Source organism: Alligator sinensis, unplaced genomic scaffold (genome assembly GCF_000455745.1).
Source record: "Alligator sinensis unplaced genomic scaffold, ASM45574v1 scaffold13_1, whole genome shotgun sequence".
NCBI classification, from domain to species: Eukaryota; Metazoa; Chordata; order Crocodylia; family Alligatoridae; genus Alligator; species Alligator sinensis.
The window spans coordinates 1,364,826-1,384,834 of NW_005841909.1; the positions used below are offsets into that span (position 1 = coordinate 1,364,826).

The 20,009-nt window shown below is 45.4% G+C and overlaps 1 protein-coding gene across 11 annotated transcripts in view; it reads right to left on the bottom strand.

The window, feature by feature from the left end:
• Nucleotides 1-20,009, bottom strand: part of FBXO34 (F-box protein 34) — a 53,740-nt gene that overhangs the window by 14,425 nt on the left and 19,306 nt on the right. For 9 of the 11 annotated variants that reach the window (XM_025197906.1, XM_025197908.1, XM_006018661.3 and 6 more), the window contains one exon: nucleotides 2,785-2,984. In XM_025197906.1, coding sequence (XP_025053691.1) covers nucleotides 2,785-2,864 — 80 coding nt within the window. In that variant the 5' untranslated portion in view covers nucleotides 2,865-2,984. Of the gene's footprint in view, nucleotides 1-2,784; nucleotides 2,985-3,104; nucleotides 4,385-19,808; nucleotides 19,967-20,009 lie in introns of those variants that run through there. The other 2 variants (XM_006018660.3, XM_006018659.3) reach the window with 2 other exon arrangements.

The window sequence follows — 20,009 nt, forward strand, 5'->3', positions numbered from 1 at the left end:
GATGAGAACAGGATGGGGTTCAACACTGACAAGTGCAAGGTGCTGCACCTGGGGAGGAAGAACCAGCGGCACACCTACAGGCTGGGGAACTCCCTTCTTACCAGTGTTGAGACAGAAAAGGATCTTGAAGTCATCACTGATGCCACAATGAACGTGGGCTGACAGTGTGGGGACGCGGTCAGGAAGGCCAACTGCACCTTGTCGTGCATCCACAGATGCATCTCAAGCAGGTCCAAGGAGGTGATCCTCCCCCTCTACACGACACTGGTCAGGCCGCAGCTGGAGTACTGTGTCCAGTTCTGGGTGCCGCACTTCAGGAGGGATGTGGACAGCATGGAGGGGGTCCAGAGGAGGGTCACCCGCATGATCAGGGGGCAGCAGGGCAGGCCCTACGAGGAGAGGCTGAGGGACCTGAACCTGTTCAGCCTCCAAAAGAAAAGGCTGAAAGGGGATCTAGTGGTAGTCTACAAACTAGTTAAGGAGGACCACCAGGCATTGGGAGAGTCCCTGTTCCTCCCGGGAGTTACAAGAAACAACGGACACAAGCTGGCAGAGGGTAGTTTCAGGCTAGACATCAGGAGGTGCTAGTTCGCTGTCAGGGCAGCTAGGATCTGGAACCAACTTCCAAAAGAAGTGGTGCTGGCTCCTACCCTGGGGGTTTTTAAAAAAAGGCTGGACGAACATCTGGCCGGGGTCGTTTGACCCCATTACTCTTTCCTGCCATGGCAGGGGGTCGGACTAGATGATCTCCTCAGGTCCCTTCCGACCCTACCAACTATGAGGTACCTTAGCTTGTGAAGGAAACGCAGAGGTCAATGGCAACAGTTAACTCAGGTTAAAACAAACTACTTCATGTTCATAATAAATAGCTTACTAGTATCTGTGCTTGCTAAACTGAACCAAGATCACACCTTTGTTCCTAGTAAGAGGCATGGCCTAGGAGCTATTATTGTTGTTTCAAGCTGCCTCCAGACTCAGGACGTCAGAGCATACTTCAAATGTGAACCAGTTGGTTATATCTTCACAAATCAACAGTGTACAACAGGGAGTTGGCAAGGTAGAGCCCAAATCCTGCCCTCCAAGCAATTTAATCCAGCCTACCCAGCCGGGACAGTGCTGGGAGGTGAAGTGGCAGTAGTCTGCCTTCAGACTGAGCTCCCTTAATTCAGTCCACTGCTCCTAAAAGACTGCCAACTCCTGGCCAAGAAACACAGGTTGGTTGGTCTATTTGCTTTATGAAGGGTCAGAATATGGAACAGAAGTCTATTATGGCTGGTAGAAAAATTTTCCACCTAATCAGTTTCCTCCTTCTGTGGACCAAACTCCCCTCGAGGACTACATTTCCCATAATGCAACATGCTGGCGAGGAACTCTCCTGAGGGGGGAGCTTAATCCTATTGAGAAGGATGAGAACAGGAGGCATCACAGCAGCATTGCCAAACAGGATGCTTTTGGCTAAACCCCGAAACATTTTAATAATCAAATATGTGAAGAGAATCTGCAGCGAGACACGCAACCTCCTTCTCTGCACTTCCATAACTACGGTGCCGCCAGCTACACGGGACCAGACCGCAGGGTACAACTCACAGTGCTTTCCCAGGAAAGTTACCTTGGACAAGTCACTTCCCCTCCCCACGCCTCCGCTTCCCCATCTGCAAGTGGGGCTACTGATGCTGAACTCCTTTGTAAAGCACTTTGAGATCTAGGAGAGAAGTGCTAGATGACAGTTAGCATTAAATTAGTCACTCACTTGGACTTTTGGGACCCCCCCCCAAGGCCTATCGGCTGGATCCACAGCCCTGGGCTTGCCCCTAGTGCCCTGCTCAAGCAGGCCACAGGAAACCAAAGGCTACTCTCAAAGAGATTCCCTTGGTGGGGGGCAAGGCTCTGGGGGCACAGACACAGAACAGCCCTAGTGCATGGGGGTTGACCAGTACAGCCAGCAATGCTGAAAAGAAACCCAACACAATGTAGTGGACAATCTGGCTCCCGTGGGTCTGTTAGCCCAGGGCCTGAGTTCTGCCTAGTTTACAGGATCTGGCTCCCAGTTACTCAAGCTGATGGAGGAAGCACATCCATCCACCAGGCCAAGAAAAAGTTATTCACACGCATTTGGTAGGGTACAAATGTGCACAAGTATTGGAAATTAAATGCCAGCCTTTCCCCTCCACTCACAAGAAGATTAGAAGATGCTTTAAAAACAAAAAACATGCTTTATATCCACTTGAGGTCAGTATTTTCTAAGCTGCATTTTCTTTAAAGCATTGGTAGGAATGCTTTATAAACACTACTGCTTAAAAAAGGCACACAGCTGATTTTAAGCAGATAAAACAGGTGAGCGAGGAAAGCAAACTTCAGCTAATACTATTTACTTGCTCCATGGCAAGACAGATCACCACAATATATTTCTATTTGCTTTAAGCATGCTCTTAGGTTTTAAGCCCTACAACGACCTACTCTCCAATTATACTTTGACTTCAAAAGCTACATTCCCTTATTAAATTTACAGCGGTTGCTGCTGCTGTGCTCAGAGGAGCCTTTGGGGTTTTTTGTAGCAGTAATGAATCTGTAATTGTCCTTATCAAATCAAAGTGTTAGGGAACAATTCTGCCCTTAAGCCTTTCCAGCTATTGCTAATGTTCTGCTCAAACGAAAAACACAAGAGTTAGCCCCAACGATGCATTTAGGGTATTTGACGGACACACGAAGTAACAGGGAACTAAGGCGCAGGCCTAACCACTGCTATGCATTTAATTCTTCTTGGACCCGCTGGTCTGTTCCTACCTTTTGACGTGGTGGACGGTGGAGGATGTGGAATTCAGAGGTTCCCTGTGGAGGCCAGCTCTGCAGGAACTCTTCATCATAACTGCCTCCCTGGCTAAGGCACGCTGTCACAGCCAATCCATCTCTATTTCCGCACCAGGCTCCCTCATCTGCTCTTCCTGCCCCATGCAGCGTTTCACTGCGTCTCTGCCACCTAGAAACTGGAAAAACAAAACCGATAAACAGAAGACATCATCAGATCCCAGCAGAGCTGTGAAGCACAGCTTGGCTCTCTCCGCTTGTACGGCAGGGTACACGAATAAGACCCAAAACCACAATACCTGGGGCCCAGACTAGAGGTTCGAGCCCCACCAAGATATAAATCATCACAACAATACATCTGCTCCAGAGGCCAGTCGAAGGCACGTGCTATGTTTGACCCCCTGCTTGATGCCGACAGGACACCTTACATCAAGGCTACTCATTGAGCATTTGGGGTCTGCATGCTGTAGCTGCCCTCCCTGGCCATACAAGGAACCACCCCCCTCCCCCATGCATCCTATTCCTGGCTGCACAGATAAGCCACCAGCAGCACACAGCCAACGCTCCCTCCTTTGCCAAGCACAGCTCAGCTCCCTCCCCCACAACAGGCAGCCTGGCCCCTCCCGCTGTGCAACCCCCCCAGTATTTGGGGCAGGGACTAGGATGCCAGAGGGGGAGCAGGAGCTCAGAGTCCCCAGCCACTGCCGCAAGAGCAACAGGCAGAGTGGTGAGTGGGTGGGAGCCCGGGGGCTGCACATTAAGCCTTCAGGCCGCCCACCGGACAGCCCTGATTGACATTAAACATCCATTCAAACAATGCACATAGGCCACGACATTTTCTGCTAAGTGGCAGTCACATGGGCAAGGGTTTTAGAGACAAAAAAAACAACCAAAAAAAAAACCAAAAAACATGCTGGAGCAGAAAAGCTGTTAAATGCTGCCATAAGAAGCAACGCAAGCTTTCAACTCAGTGACATAATGGATTTCAGAAAAGACCAAAAAAAACCACACACATGCTGCCACCCATCCTTAGACCTTCATGGAAGCTGGCCTTGATTAACACCACGTATAGATAAGAGAAAAACGAAGCCAAAACAAAGTCGTGATGCAGTATCTCTGGCCTGCAGTAGGTCGTTTCCTTTAAATCAGTGTCCTCGTAGCAGGGGTATAGGTTGTTTTTCCAACTATTTTAGTTGGTCTAATAAAAGATATTGGGTTTACCCAAAGAACCTTGTCTGCCTGTGTCCTCGTAGCAGACGCTTAGCTGTGCTTTAAGCATGTTTTTGACAGCGTAACCACCACCACCTTCAAACCGAAACGTAAAGAGAAAAAAAAAAAATAAATAAAAGTGACAAAGCAAATGAGGCCTGGAAAAACTCAAGCATTGAAGTGCGAACTGCCAACAGATTGCTTTACAGTGCACGGTTTACTTCCTCTCCAGAGGATGAACACAGTGATGCCATAATGAAGGAATGCTATTTGACCGAGATGATGGTAACCCTCCGACCCAGAAGGTTCTCTCACCTATTGTAGCAGGTTGTTTCACCCTTGTCAACTGCTCCCCAGCCCCCCCTTCTTACCACAAGATCTCCACTGAGCAGAATCTCCCTGCATGGAAAGGGGGGGGTGGGGAATGGCCGGGGCCAAGCATTTGCTAAAAATCAAAACCCCTCCAGAGAGGGAGTCCCGCACAAGCTGTTGGCAAGCCTGCTGAAAAGCAAGCACTTGCCCATCAAAAGCAACACTCTCCTGATGTGGTGCCTGTGGGGTGCTTCAGCTAAGTCAATGCTGCGCCACTGCTGACTGCAGCTCGGCAACTTCACTCTCAACCACAAACCCCGCCGATCACAACCCGCTCAGAAATGAGCTGAAGTGCCTTCCCTGTGAAAAGCAGGTAAAATTTGAGTAAGGAAGACTGATGTTTCACATCCCCTCCTGTGGGCCAATCTTTTGTTCATATAGAATTAAGCAGGAGCCTAAAAAAAAGGTTACCTAGTAATTAGGGGTGCACCGATATATGGGTAGCATGTTGGATCGGTACAGATAAAAGGAAAGTTAACATTATTGGCTATCAGCTTTTTTGGGGTGGTATAGCTGATAACGTCACCCATAAATATAAGATGCTTTCTGGCCAGGGCCCCCAAATCCCGTGTGCATGTATGCAGCTGCCATGCGGTGGCCAGGACTGCAGCACCCTGCAGGTAAGTCTGTGAAGGAGAAGGGGTCTGGGGTGGGGAGAGGGGGATAGGACCTGGGGTCAGGGCAGGGAGCAGGAGGCAGCTCCCCACTACTGCATGCACCCCCAGGCGAGGTGTGGGGGGCATGTGCCCCCCAGATTTGTGCACAGGGTGGATGCAGGCTGCCCACTGTGGGCTCAGGGCTCTCTGCTCTGCTGCTTTTGCCCCAGGAGCCATGCGCTGGCCTTGCATCCCCTGCCCACCGGGCAGCAGTGGTGGTGGTGGCGGTGAGTTCTGCCTGCCCAGCAGCAGGAGGTACAACTCACCACTGCCACTGCTACCCAGCAGACAGGGGACACGCAGTCAGCATGCAGCTCCTGGGGCAAAGGCAGTAGAGTGAAGAGCCTTGAGCCCAGTGGGCAGCCTGCTTCTGCCCTCGCCCTATTCAGCTCAGCTCCTAGAAGTGTCCCAGTGCTGATAAATGGTGGCAGCAGCACTTAAACTGAAGTTCATTTGATGAGCTTTAGTTCAAGCATCCCCGCTGCCATTAAGTGCTGGGATGCTGATCCCCTGGATGAGCTGCCTGCATCTCCATCCCATTCCCCGCCCCAGCCCCAGGGTCCCATTCGCTGTCCTGGCTGGGCAGTACCCCCAGCTCCTGCCCCACTCCCTCCCTCACTGTGGAGGCCTTGACCCCCCCTATACACACCTCCGCCTGCACAGACTTCCCTGCAACGAGCTGCTCTCCACATTGCTTGTCTGTGCTCCTGTATATCTGTTAATCGGATCGATATTGGCCAACATGCCTGGTGAATAACCAACTATCAGTATCGGCCAAGAAAATCTTTAAAATCGGTGCTTCCCTACTATCCTATAGTCTACACAGAGAACTCAACAGAAACTCCATCACAGCTTTGAGGTCACACAGGAGAAGTGAGCAGCATTGGACTGACAGATAACAGAAGCTTTTTGGTTGCACGTTCCAAGAGTTGAAGTTGCTGATCAGCAGTAGTAGGAATCAAAGCTTCCCAGCAGAATACACATGTTAGTGCAATCACTGCCTAATCCATGGCATATGGGAAGTTATAGCATAGAATAATACCAGTAACATAAATCATTCCTGATAAACCCCAAAAAACACATACATTTGTGCTCAAGATAGATATGTACATGAGTAACTTCATAAAAAACCCTGAAGAATTTGAACCAAGATTTTTAAGCCTCATAAAGGTTAAGTATTTAAGACCTAGCAAGAGAGAAGAGAGAGACACAGGGGACCCCCATCTACATTCCTTCCCATCCACCCTCAATGGAAGCATTTAGATTCTGATTTTCACTCAGGGTTTCACCTAGCTTTTCTTTTTGGTCATCCTCACTGGGATTTCAGATCTAGTGGGAACTAACATATACAGCCAGGATTATATTGGTGTGCTGGTAATGGCTACTGTGGCATTAAAAAATATGCCATACACCTTTTTGCATACTGTAACACCAGCCTTAAAGAGTTCCCATATGGAGCGCATGCGTTACATGCACTATGGTAGTCATTTTCCAATAAACACCTGGCACCTGTGAAAGAGTTAACATCCATAAACAAGAGGGCACAGATGCTATATCCAACTCCCATCCACCACAATGCTGACAAGATAAGTAGCCACACATTAAATACACCCCAGGGAATTATGCGCAGAAAAAGTTCCAAGTTATGTATTGAGTCCCAGGGGCTGCAGGCAGTGGCATCGGCTTGACCTGCTGGTGCACGCCTTCAGATCAGACTGGGCTGGCTCTGTGCCTCCACGTGGGGCTTGAGGCCTGCAGGAAGGAGCTGCATGCCAATCAGGTTGGGTAGGCTCTATGCCTCCACGTGCAGCTTCCCGCTGGAGTACTTGGAAGCACCATGTGGAGGCATGGAGCCAGCTGGCCCAGCCTGATGGCACGTAGCTCCTGCATGCAGTGCTGTGAGCCTCACATGCTGGCATAGAGCTAGCCTGGTCTGGTCTGAAGAGCTGACCTGCTAGGGTGCATCTGTGCCACCATATGCAACCCCTGGGACTCTACCAGAGCCATATGCTGCTGGAGGGCTGTTCCTGCCATGGCCATGAGTGCCCAGAGGGGCACTGGCAGCAGGGGCTGTCATCTACCCACAAGCCCCCCCCTGCAGGCAGGAGCTCCCAGCTGGAGTGTTGGGAGCCCTGTGGAGGTAGAAGCACAGAGCCCGCCTGGGTTATGCAAAATGATGCGGTTATGTGTGGTCATAGGTTTAATGCACAAAACTGCGTGGCTACATAATTGTGCAATTCCCCAGGGTGCAACTAAAAGGCCTCTTAGGGTTCAGCTGTCTGTGAGCAAGGCCAAGCTGAGGTACAAATTCCACAGCAAGTTACAAGCTGCGTACCAGGAACATTGCCTTTTGGATCAGATCAAGTTAATCCTTCTTGCAGAAGTACAAAGGAGGACCACAGCAATTTGGAATAGGAAAAGAGGGTGCACCAAGAAACAGGTGGAGGAAAGACGAGAAGAGAAGCTGAACTTCTGAAAAGCCTGCAAGGAATACAAATCGGTGAGGAGTGTTTTCATATTATTGCATTTGAGAAAAATCAAGCAACACATGCTGTATCTTTTTGTGATATGCATGTACAACTCCCATTATAGCAGAACCTCTTACACAGGGTTAGTGTCTGATCCACATAAAGGCATTTGCTAAGCCTGCTGCTGCCTGGAAGCCAACTCATCTGCCCCTGCCGCTTGAACAGCGAAATGTCACACTTTTATATCCAGAGGTCAGCAGTTCGATCCCTCAGCTAGTCAGAGAAGCAACACTGCTCAAAGCAGAGTACTTCCCTTGAAGCTGTCCCCCTCCAGCCAATTGCAGTTTTCAGTGTGGTTACATTTCGACAGAACAGATGCAATGAAGTGCATCCAAAGCCAGAACAAAGCTAGTAGAACCGAAGACAGATCCAGCTTCCTTCCCTGAATCAGCCCTGGGCACATCTCTCCAAGACAAGCAACAGCCCTCAGTGGTGCAAGGAGGAGCGCGTCTCCAGCTGAACAGACAGCAGTTCACTGTGCTGAGAAGATTCGTTCGATCCGTGAGCTGCTGCTGCAGCAGTCTGTAAAAACAAATAGCAGTCTGTAAGAGCAAATATTCCAGCTCAGCAAGTACAGATGAGAGCAGAGAGAGTTGGGTCCGACTCTGCCAAGCAGGGTACCACATTCTTTGAAGCTCACAGGAAGGACAACAGTTTGGCCTTTTCCAGAAGGAGCTTTAAAAGGAAAGTCCCAGATTTATACAGTGGTGACATACAGAGAATTGTGAAAATGAGGCAGAAGCCATCTGTCCAGCAGAAATATGACTCCTAGTTGAGCACAACAAAGAGACAGCAACTTCTACTAGTTCTCCAGCATTTTGGTGCTCTACACGTGTTGGACCATTCTTGGTGAAGACAAAATAAAGCCCTTGCATGTTCCACTTTCATTCTCAAGCACCAAACACGTCAAAGAGTAAAGTACATGGGCTGGAAGCAAGAAACTTTTGAGTGAAGGGTCCATTCAGCCGATACTCAGCCTGACCTTGTGGGCATCCAACAGGGTCTCAAGTTAAGCAGGGTTATATCACTGCAAGACCACCAAGATGTTCTCCGAATGCTGTAGAAGTGATGCTGCTTATTCTGTAAACGATGAATCCTCCCCACAGGTCAGTACTAAAGTCAACATCCAACAGGGTGATGAGAGACTGTCAGTGGAGGTGCCTGGTTTTTCCATGAGAGATCCCAATCCTGGGATCTCTCAACTACACGGCACCATAGTATTTATCACATCAGAAGGACCATTTTTTGGCCCATTACGCTGCACTGATTTCAGGTGCCCTCTTCAATTTTAATACTTCTAGAGTATTTTAATGAGATGGATGTTTTTTCTCCACTCTGCAGTGCAAATCACTACTCGAAGAGAACCCCGAGCGCATGTTAACATGCTTTACGATTCTCTCAGAAGAGGAAAGCTAGAGAGAAAAAGTCAATTTGTTTTGACAGTCACGGATTTCTCGCTGGCACAAAACCATCTGCAGATGTCCTGTGACCGTGCTTTAATCCAATACAAGCGACCCTCGCAGGGGATATGTTCTCGTATCCTCCGCGAATGGCGAAATCCGTGAATAAGGCACTGCATTCATGAACACGGTCTGCGTTCAAGAACGCAGCGCCCCCGGCAGCTGGGAGGGGTGGACACGGCTCCAGTGGTGGCGGGAGCTCCCAAGGAGTTCCTGTAAGTGTGTAAAGTACATTTAAAAATGCGGGTTCGGCATTGGCGAATATTTGAAACCGCAAATACCAAACCTGCGAATAGTGGGGGTTTCCTGTATAATGGTGAGAGTCTCCATGTCAGAAGTAAAGACTGGGCTTTGAAGCATTGCTGAATGGATGGGTCAACATCAAGACTGAGGCATAAATGACCAGAACAGGGAGATGCGTGAGTATTTTCATTAGTAAAGCATGCGTTTGAGAAAACACCCTGGGCTGGAAGCAAGAGGAAGTGGATGTCAACTAGACTTGAGGGCACTTGGTATTTTACCACATCAGGGTCAGAATCGCACAGGATTTAAGGTCCAAAGTACAGGAAGAATAAACGCTGGGGCAAGGCAAAAATCAATACCATAAAGACTGCTTCCTACACAAATACATACCACACACACAGCAGTGTAGTGATGTGGCCAGGTGCCCAGGGACGTCCTGTTGCTGCCACACCACTTGTGCGAGTGTCAGCAACTCACATGGCTGCCAGCAGCGGCCTTTTTATTTTGCATCCCCCCCGCTCCTCCTCCACCAAGTTGATGCCTGGTCCCTGCCCCCCATCATTATGCCACTGATTATTATTTTCTATGGATAGGAGAAGCATTCAGAAGGTGACAGTCCATGCGCATCAGCTAAATACTGATCAAAAGATCCATTGCTGGAGAATACTATTTTGCTTTAAATTTAGATTTCAACTTATAATTGTAAGCTTAGGCTTTAACCTTAAGACAGAGGCCCTGCCACAACAAAGTGAACTAGACTTTTAAAAAAGATTTTAAAAATTAAAATAAATGTTTAAAAGACCAGAAAAATAATTATTTTTATTCACACTGCAACTACATCCTCACAAGTGATCAGTATGTTTTGACCAGAGTTTATCTAATGGTTAATTCCTCAAATGTCAAGTCACAACTCACATGGGGCAAGTTCCAGTGGGTCATCCAGAGACATGCAGGCATGGGGGTCTGAGCAGGCTGCCAAAAGAGAGGCCAATATCAAGGTTGAAAAAGTCTAGTTCATCCGGATACCATGACCCACTCTTAGCACGTTATACAAGCCCAAGGAGAGAGGCACTTCAATCAACTCATCTCTAGGCAACCTTACTATGAATGCAACAAAAGGATAGGGAGTATTTCAAAACTGTATGTTTTAATGTAGGTGTCTGTGGAACAAGCCTTCTCCAAGATTCAGCAACCCACCTGGCAACACTTTATTTTTTTTACATTATAGGCATCAAAATGTGACAGGTCAGATGACAAAGTTCTTACTTATTGAGTGCAATGTAAGAGATGAGGCCAAATAAGGTAACAAATCAGTTAAGAAGGTGAAGTGTCTGGTAGATCCAACAGATGCTAAGGGTGTTCAAGAAAGCTCACGGGAGTAACTTTAGCAGTCTTGTTCTAATAAAGCTCTCACTCTAACGAAGCATCACAAGGAGAATCTGCGTCTTCCTTCCATAGGTCAAGTCACTGCAGGATACCGTCTCAAACTGCAACAATTAAAGACTTTTTTTTGCAAAGATCTTGTTGGTCTAATAAGAGATATCACCTCTAACCATGAGCCCTGATTGCTTTAAAGACTTGCTTTCTTGATCACTAGCTCACACCACACTTCACAGGATCCAGAAAACTTCCTATCAAGAACAGAAGACCAGATTGGTTGAGCCGCACGTTAGTAACATAAAACCCTTCTGAGATCTCACAATCAGTTTTAGCACAAGAGTTTTCCCTGATCCACTTCCCAAGAATTTCAGGTGCCCTGTGAGATTTGGCTACAGATAACACCTGCTAGTTTCCTCCAGGCTGAACAAGAACTAGGTTTGTTCTGCTTCATCCTACAAGGAAACAGAGTTACTGCAATCAATAATTGCCAATGCCATTGCAAAAAGTTACATCACGTGGACCACACAGGATTCTAGTCTCTGGGTGGTGGCAGCCTACCTCTTCCTCTGGTATTAGCTGCTACATGAGCTGTAGCAAGCCCAGAGTGACTGAAAAAAAGTAGTTACTATGCAACATTTAGCTGCAGAGTTGCTGTGATGCTTAGGTAAGTAGGTACAGGCAAAAGATGGCTACTGCCACTGATCTTGCAAGGGCTGCAAGAATTACAACCGTAAAAGCCTGGAAGAGAAGTGATACTCCTTAAAAAGCATCACTACCATTTTCAAAAAGTTTGGGAAGTTTTAGTAAGAAAAGTGTTATCCTAGCAAATTGGTGTTCTACGGGGGAGAAGGAAAGAGATGCTTACTCAAAAATCTGATGGAAAATTTTGGAATTTGCTTTAAAAAAAAAAAAAAAAAAAAAAGGAATCTTTTCCTGCCCCCAAACCAGAAAGTCTGAGAAACTGTTTTTGAATATTGACTGAAAACGTGACAGTTCTAGGAGCTAACACTTCAGAACAAAATTGGAATAAATTTCAAAAACTTAAAAGCAGAGATGGGTAAGTGAGAGCCAGGTTTGTATTATGCAGAACTCTAAGGAAAAAGACGGGGTGAGTTATATAGAGATGAAGCATCACAAAAGCTTTCAACAGAACCATAAAGGAACTTTCAGAGACTGACAGGAAGAGAAGAGAACACAAGACTCCTGTGGACACTGACCTGCATTAAGGAAGCACTGCTGATGGAAGATAAAATATATCTGTCTTATGTATATTGTAGGGGATTGGATTTCTCTCTAAACATTAGATGTTATTAATGAGCCTAATTTATCAAATAAAAAAAATTGCTACTGCCACACATGGGCGTTTGAGACTTCTTCCAAGCCACAACCAAGTTGTTTGCCCCACAAAGCCACTTGATAAGCTGTGTAAATTCTTTATTTAAATAACCTTTCAGCTGAACAGCTACCACTTTCTTGGGAACGCAGACTGAAGAATGCCTAGAGTCCTTCTCATTGCAGAGGCACAGACTTTGCTCTAAAAATAGTTGATGTGTTCTTTCTCAGCGCTGGAGACTTCATGCTCTCGCCGCATTATTCACCCACACAGGAAAGATGTTAGAAGCAATAACAAGAGGGAGACGTGATCTTCTGTTGTTTCAGCTTTAGGACCAAACCCACAGGTTATTTAAATCAAGAGCGTGCAAGTGGAGGGGAAAACAGAGAGACCAGGTTGTGGACTATTCTGACTGCTACGGCTGTCCAACCTGGACAGGTACTAAAAGGCCTCTAGAAAAAAACCCCAAAACTGCCCAACCTGCTGAGAGAGCTGCTCAGTATTAGTGATGACACAGCCAATTAGGGTCTGGAATGACTGCTGATCACCCTGTTTTTGTTTCAATGCCCGACTCATTCTGGCACGTGTCTGGTAGATGTGCTGCTGCTACAACACAAAAGCTGGCCCACGATACAAGTGCCGATTACTCCCCATCCGTCCCTTACTGCTGATCACCAGTTAACCAGTGACACTTTTGTAACAACGTAGCAGTACTGCACATACCCTTGGGTAGCTTAAAAAACTGATTTCCTTTGCCCGTTTTTGGTAGCGTCCAGCCAGACAATTTCTCAATAAGTTAACCTCTTTGCTGTACAGTCATCAAAAAAAAAAATTTTTTTTAAATCCAACCCCCCCCAAAAAACCAACCCACCATTTTCCATTTTCACCTTTGCCACTATGGCAGTGATTCTCAATTTTTTTAAACTCAAGGAACCCTTCTTTAGCCTGAAGGCACCCCTTGTAAAATGCCAGTTCTTAAACCTTTACTTATATATTTGACTTAAAAAAGAAATAAATAAAAATAGAGCAAAATCTTCTGTTGCAAACAACTCAAACTGCAACAGGGCAGGAGTTTTTTTGACACTATGGATTCCTACTTGAAATCCCTGGGTTTATCTTGTGAATCATGGGTAGCGGCTTGCACACTTACCAGTGCTAATACTTTGTGGTACTCTAGGGCACTCTTAAAAGGCTCTCAAGGCACTCTAAGGTCCTGCAGGACCCTGGTTGAGAATCACTCTATGAACTCCATCACTGCTATTTCATCTTGCCACTATATGCTAACAAGCAAGCAAAAGAAAAAAAAAAAATCTAACACTGACATTACACTAGCAAGGTCTCTCTCACTACCAGTACACACATTTGATAGGAATTTCAAGTTGCTGAAAGATGTACAGAAGCAAATCTTAGTGTCCAACTACGCAGTAGACAAGATGAACAGCAAGTTTCTGAAACGTGGTTTCACTAACAGTTCTACCAGGTGAAGCTATTAAGATATTGTCAGAGCAGGTAAATCTAACAACTAATACCAGATAATCTATCTTAATGCTTAAACTTCAGTTTACTGCTTGTTTGGTTCTGGCTGAAATACAGAAGCACAAATTTTGAAATGGTCATTCTGCATCCAGGATATAAAGGAGTGCAAGATGAGATCACTATGGGACCAGTTCTGGATACGGTTACAGGTACACAAAGATGCCCTCCCAACACCTTTGCTGGTGCACACAAGTTATGCACAGAATCTTCTCTATTCCCTGTAGGTTAAGACACGAGTTATTCCATCACACATTGCTTAAAGAAGTGTCCAAACAGCAGTGAGGTAATAAATGTAAATCAAGCTTCATGCCATTTGTCACAACACAAGAACAAACACTGTTCCAGTCATATGAGCTCAACTCAAACTTTCTCATCATTGTTGGAAGATCTGGGTACTTTGGTAAAAAAAAAGAGAGAGTCACCTCAATCCCCCCCTGCAGGGCCTCAGACCTGATGAGAGGGGCAGCAGGTTAAAGAAGAAAAAAAAAAGACCAATCAAAACATTCAGATTTTGGTTTTGGACGAGTCATTGCAGAGTTCATGCCAACCATTACAGTACATCTATCTGTAGTTCAAACTGCATAGACTTCCCACGCTATTTTCACATGCTAAAACTTTCAGGGTTTGTGCTGGTATTTCCCCACTCATGGTATCTGCCCGGAAGTCCACAGCAAAGGTTGAGACAACTGTAAATATTATGGAAGAGAATGCCTCACCTGGGCTTTAAATTACAAAATGTAACCAACTTTCATCTTGCATGGGTAACTCAAAACAGCCGAAAGCAAACTTCAAACTAGATGTACAAGTAGGTCTCAAAAGAAATCAATCATGCTCTGCTAGGTTTGAAAGAACTGTCCTAACTTATGAACATCTGAATTCAAGCCCAAATATCTATAAAAGACGACCAGCCTGTGTTGCAATTTGGTTGATTAACATTTTACAAACCCCGAAGTCCTTATTTTGGCTGAGGGTTTCTAGTCAAATAACTCCAGATCAAGGCACTTGTTACCTCTGCAAACAGAGCAGCTCCAGAGCCAGGAGCCTGAGAAGGCTGGCAAGTCAAACAGTTCCAGATTTTCCCTTGTGCTCTAGTAATTAATTTTTTTTAAAAAGCAAAAATGGTTAGTGCAATGTTATTGCTGCATGGCTTTAAAAAGAAAATTTAAGTCAGGTTCTAACAAACATCAGTGCAGCTGTTGCATATGAAAGCAATACTTCCATTTTGGTGTTACAAGTTTCATCTCTGTAGTTGCACACTGACTTTCTTCATTGTAAGAGACATGCAAGTAAAGCTTAGAACATGCACGCGGCAACAGTACTAACCCAGGCAAGAAGCCTTGGTTGGCACGTTTCCCAACTGTGCCATTTCAGCTGCAACCCCCAGTGCTACATACACGTGGCATCTTCACACATGTGCAAGTGATAAGGCAGAAAATAGACACACAAAATTAAACAGGGAAAACAGAATTAGAGTAAAACACACTGAAGTGGGTTTTTTTTGTTTTTTAAGCATTAGAAACCAAGAATACCTTCTCCAACCAAGCCATCTACCTTAACACTGTACCCATCCCTACTAACAATGCTGAGAGACAACACACACACACCCCCCCATTCACAGCATCTACAGAAGCGAGAATATCCCCAGACCTAACCGTACAAGCCAAGTGCTGCTTTATACTCAGTATACATGTGAAAGTTTCAGATTCCCACTTAGCTGACACACTGAAGGCAATTGTTCCTCACTCCACATTAGACTGTCTGCCACAGTGCTGGGTGGTCACAGGATTGAGCCTCATGATTTCTGTGCAGCAGCCTATTCTCTACGCGCCATATCACACAGAGCTGAAGTGTCTACACTTAAGTTTTTCAGGCCCAGATCAAAGTCAGAGCACACGTATGAAAGAACAATGTAAAAAGCTATAAATGTTAGGGTTTGAGCTTGCCAGGGCAAATGGAAGATTGCAAAACCGCTCGGCACAGCGGGAAAGTGTGTCCCAATAAGTGGCTGGGAGGGGGGGGGGCAATACCCCATGCAGATGCATGCTCCAGAAATGCCAGGTACGTGCTCATAACTTGCTCTCAGTACTAAGTTTCCCTCCACCTAATAACTGCAAATACAGAGTCTGTCCACACAGATGGGGACCAGGCAGGGGTATGTATATTCATTCAAAAGCACTCATGTGCCCCCATAACTTTAAACTTCAACTTAAAAGGTGCATTGGATAAATGCAATGAAAAGTGATAACATCCGTTAAAAGCCATTGCTTATGAATTACCAGTCGGATGCCATAAATCTTTCAATGGAGAACACATGCAAGCTGTCCTTTGTTAACAGTGCACTTTGCTTAACAAGTTCAACTATGTATAAGCTTGTTTTTTGGCATGTAGTAGTAGTAAATACCAACACTTAGTACAGTATCCTCTTACATCATTGGCTTAGATTTTACAACAGCCCTTTCAAAATATCCTGGTTTTGAGACCTACAAACTTCATGGCTCTTGCAAAAATCAGTAGCAAAGGGAAAAAAAAAAAAAAAAAGGACATCTAGAGTTAGCAACTGCAAATCTAGGTCTTCCAACTAACACCCGATTAAAATTTTTCCTAACTCCAAACATTAACCCACATAGAACAAGGAGCGTGAACGGCTATTTAAGCCATTCTTTGGGAAGAAAAAAAACATCCACATTTCAGTGTAGGGTGGTTTCTGTTTTACGAGTTCACACACAAGGAGTATGTTCACAGATGAAAAAGAACTCAACATTCCTTTTTTTTTTTTTTTGTATCTAATCTTACACATCTTGCAGCATATAAACTGAAAGTATACTCTTAGCAGGGCTGCTGCAAAAGTAGGAAATGTTGATGCAAAGCAAGCTACATTTTTGGAGACACTGGCTTCCCTAAAGGCATATTCCTCTGAAAATCTTGTTATGTGCTGTTCCAGGTAATTTCCAAAGCTGCTAACAGAAAAGATTAGAGAAAAGGATGTTGAATGTGCAAAGGAAACAAGAGGGGGGGAGGAAAAATGATACAAAGTTCATTTCACCCTTTTCCCTGTACCCAGGTTCCTCATGTGGAGGTTTCTACCCCTCACAAGAGTGGAAAGAGAAAATTCAACTGAAAATTGACAAACTGGCAGGGGAATACTATATTCTGAAGCAGCTAGATGAAATGCCCTGACCTACTTCTAGCTGCCTCTTTTTTTTTTTTTTAAACATGAACCAAATTTCAGGCTGGCAGGACTACCGATTCCCTGTGAAAAAATGCTGCGCACATTTTAGAGTTGATGTGCAGGAAGACTCAAACAGAGCACCCACTTGCACAGACTCTATACTAGGACAGAATAAAACATACACCGATTCCAGTGTTCCTGCTCACTGCACTGGATTTAGTTCAGTTGTTACGAAATCCTTCTTCTAAAAAACACGAAACAAAAAACCCAAAACAAAAAACCTCCTCCAAAAACCCAAGAACCTACATCTGCTAGCCCGAAAGCTAGACTGCTCAAGTAATAATCGAGTTGTAGCAACTTAATCCCTCTGTATTTGACATGTCTTATTAGTATTCTACAAGCTTGCAGGAAATTATTTCAAACATCTCCCTGAAGAGAAGGGAAAAGAGGGGAGGAAAACAGTTGTCTTAGTTTTTCCAACTCGAGTTATCCCTGCACTGTTTCATAGCTCTGATAATTGTACCACTGACTAACCTCCAACTGGGAATAACTGTTTTTATCATCACTATTAAAAACAGCCCCTCCTAACCCACACTGATAGGAATCTGGGAACTCACTGTAGCTGCATCCCACCCTTCAGCCTCTCAAAACACTACAAAGCCATGAAACTATGTGCTGGAGCAAAAGGAATCCCTGGGTTTAGCCATGCTGCGCATGCAACTCCTAGTGCAATACAATTACTTCCCAAATAGAGAGGCTTATGCAGAAAGGCATTTTTAGTATCAGTTTTAAAGAGGGGAGAGGGAACAAAAAGCACCACGGGTCAGGTCAGTTTGAACCCAAAGGGTGGGGTATGAAAATCCAAGTGCTCCCAACAGATATGACTGAAAGTGCATCTTCAAAAACACCCAACTGTGTAGCCAAATGTTCTCTCTCTAAATTGGTCGCCTTAATAGTGCAGCGTCCAGCTGATACCTAAAAAAAACCAGGAAAGGAAACCAACTGTTTTTGCCATGTGTTTATCTTTTGCATCTTGTTGCTTACAGAGGAACAAACAGAATTTAAAAAGGCTTTCAGGCAGCCAGATATGCCAGAGAGGTGTACAGCACAATGGCTCAGCAACTTGTTCAAGGCTTACTTCAACAGTCAGTGGGAACTACTCTGTTAGCAAAAATGAGTGCAAAAAAGTCACTTTTATGCACATTTTGTTCTCTGGTACTTCCGATCAGTGATCTATTGTTACAAGCCATCAGTCCTCACTGTCATATTTCCACCCAATGTGGTCTTAAAAGCAAAACAACCCCCCCGCCCCCCCAAACAACCCTACAGAACTACTCCTCCTCTTCATTTCCCTTTTCTCACTAACAGGTCTTTCCTTTAAGAAGAAGAAACAAAAGGAACTGCATCCCCTGTTCTTCACATTGGTTGTCTGATTTTATGCCAACACACACTCCAAGTGTTAACCGAGTCCATTTCCAAACTCTCTCTCACAGCTTCATGCAAACAAGCTAGGTGACATTTCTAAGGCACTTACATAACATGCATTTTTGCCTGAGTGAGAAATCAGCCCACAAGACACTGTCAAAAAAATAAAAATAAATAAAAAAAAATAAAAAGCATCCACTCAAACTACTTACATAGTATAGGAAGCAAATTGTGCAGTTTCCCAGAACCCCTCTGCTACATGCTGGACATGCCTGCATTTGCCTGGTGTGTGCAGTTCATTCATTCTGCTCCTGCACGAGCAGACTTGTGTGCTCATCAGGTTTCTCAAGCCCTCCCCCTCAAAGCTGCTGCTTTATGGTTCTTGGACCCTCAAACTTACTTCCTCCCTCTCTTTCCTCAAAGAAACACGTTGCAAGCAAGGACTTACCTTAGCTGGACAGACTCTTTGCAGCCCATGATTTTTCAGTCAATCGCCGCAAAACAACATAAAGCTCTAATCCCACCTAGCCCCTTCAGCTAGTAACTGGGCATGGAGAACTAGTCTCCCAGTTGAGCCCAGTAGCTCCAATTCATTCTTGCTGCAATCTCTCGCAGCATGCTAACGGCTTCCAGCTCTGGAAAACAGCTGTGATGCAAGAAGTCTTGGCTCATTTTTGTAAACTCAGGAAGCAATCAATCGCAGTGTACCCCCCTCAAGTAATGCACAATGAAACATTTCTAAAGTGTATCCTATAGTAGTGCGCGCAGTTCCTCGGCAGCCAGAAGGAACAGTGGCAGTATGTCACACAGGCACCTCAGTCATTTGACACGTCCTTTCAAGACGAGGGGGTGTAACAGGGTCCTCAAATGCTAGGCCATCCACTCAGAAGCTTGTAGCAGAGTATCTCCCCACTTGGCACTCTCATGTCCAACATGCAGGCATTTTTCTTTAGAAGGTGCATAGCTGCTAGTTGCAATTGGGAACATTTCACTTGAAGTTAGCTGTAAAACTGTTCCAAGCATGCAAATAAAGACAGGACAATCCAAGTGGTTAGGTCTCCCAGCCTTGGACCCGAGGAGCTGACAGCTGACTACCAGGTAACAGTGTACTTGGAATAAGATGCAAATACCTTAGCTCACCCTCCCCTAGATCACTGCTAAGAGGTTACACGGAAGGCTAGTAGACAGTTTGCTGCATGCAATGGATGGGAAAAGCACCATTATCTGTCTTGCCCCAGCCCTGCTCCCTTTTATTTGTAGTTATTACTGCAACAGGCTTTTTTTTTTTCCTTTCCAAACAATGGTAGTGTTATTATAGGTACCTTCATGCCGTGCCAAAGCACATACACACAGCAATTCAGAACAATCAGCCTTGTTTTCATGGGAGCAAAGGTTGCAGCCAAATGAAATGGGTGGAGATCACATTAAACAATCTTGGAATCTGCTAATAGGATATAGGAAAATGTGACCATAATGCAGATGTAGAGCTCCCCTTTCACCTTCAAATGTTATGGATAAAAGAAAAGCTTTGGAAAACAAATGAAGCCCTTTGAGCAGTACGAACTAAGCAGAAGTGTTTTCGCTGCGGACACAAGATAGCGATGAGTTCCCAGAGGCATACCGAAAAAGGTCTGAAACTAGAGCAAGTTCTCACCCGAGACCGAACACTCAGCTTAAAAAGATACAAGATACCTGCAAGATGCCAGCTTTTCCACTCTATGAGAAGATCTCCAAGCAGCGTGCTCTTGCCTTAAGATGTGACCAGACTCACATTTGCCTTTTTAAGCAGGGAAATGTTCCTATTGAAGCGTCCCGCTCGGTCAGCTGTACCCTGCATTCCCGCCCCCCTTGCTTGCTTTTCAGATGTGCGTTAGTCAGCTTTCTCCTTCACAA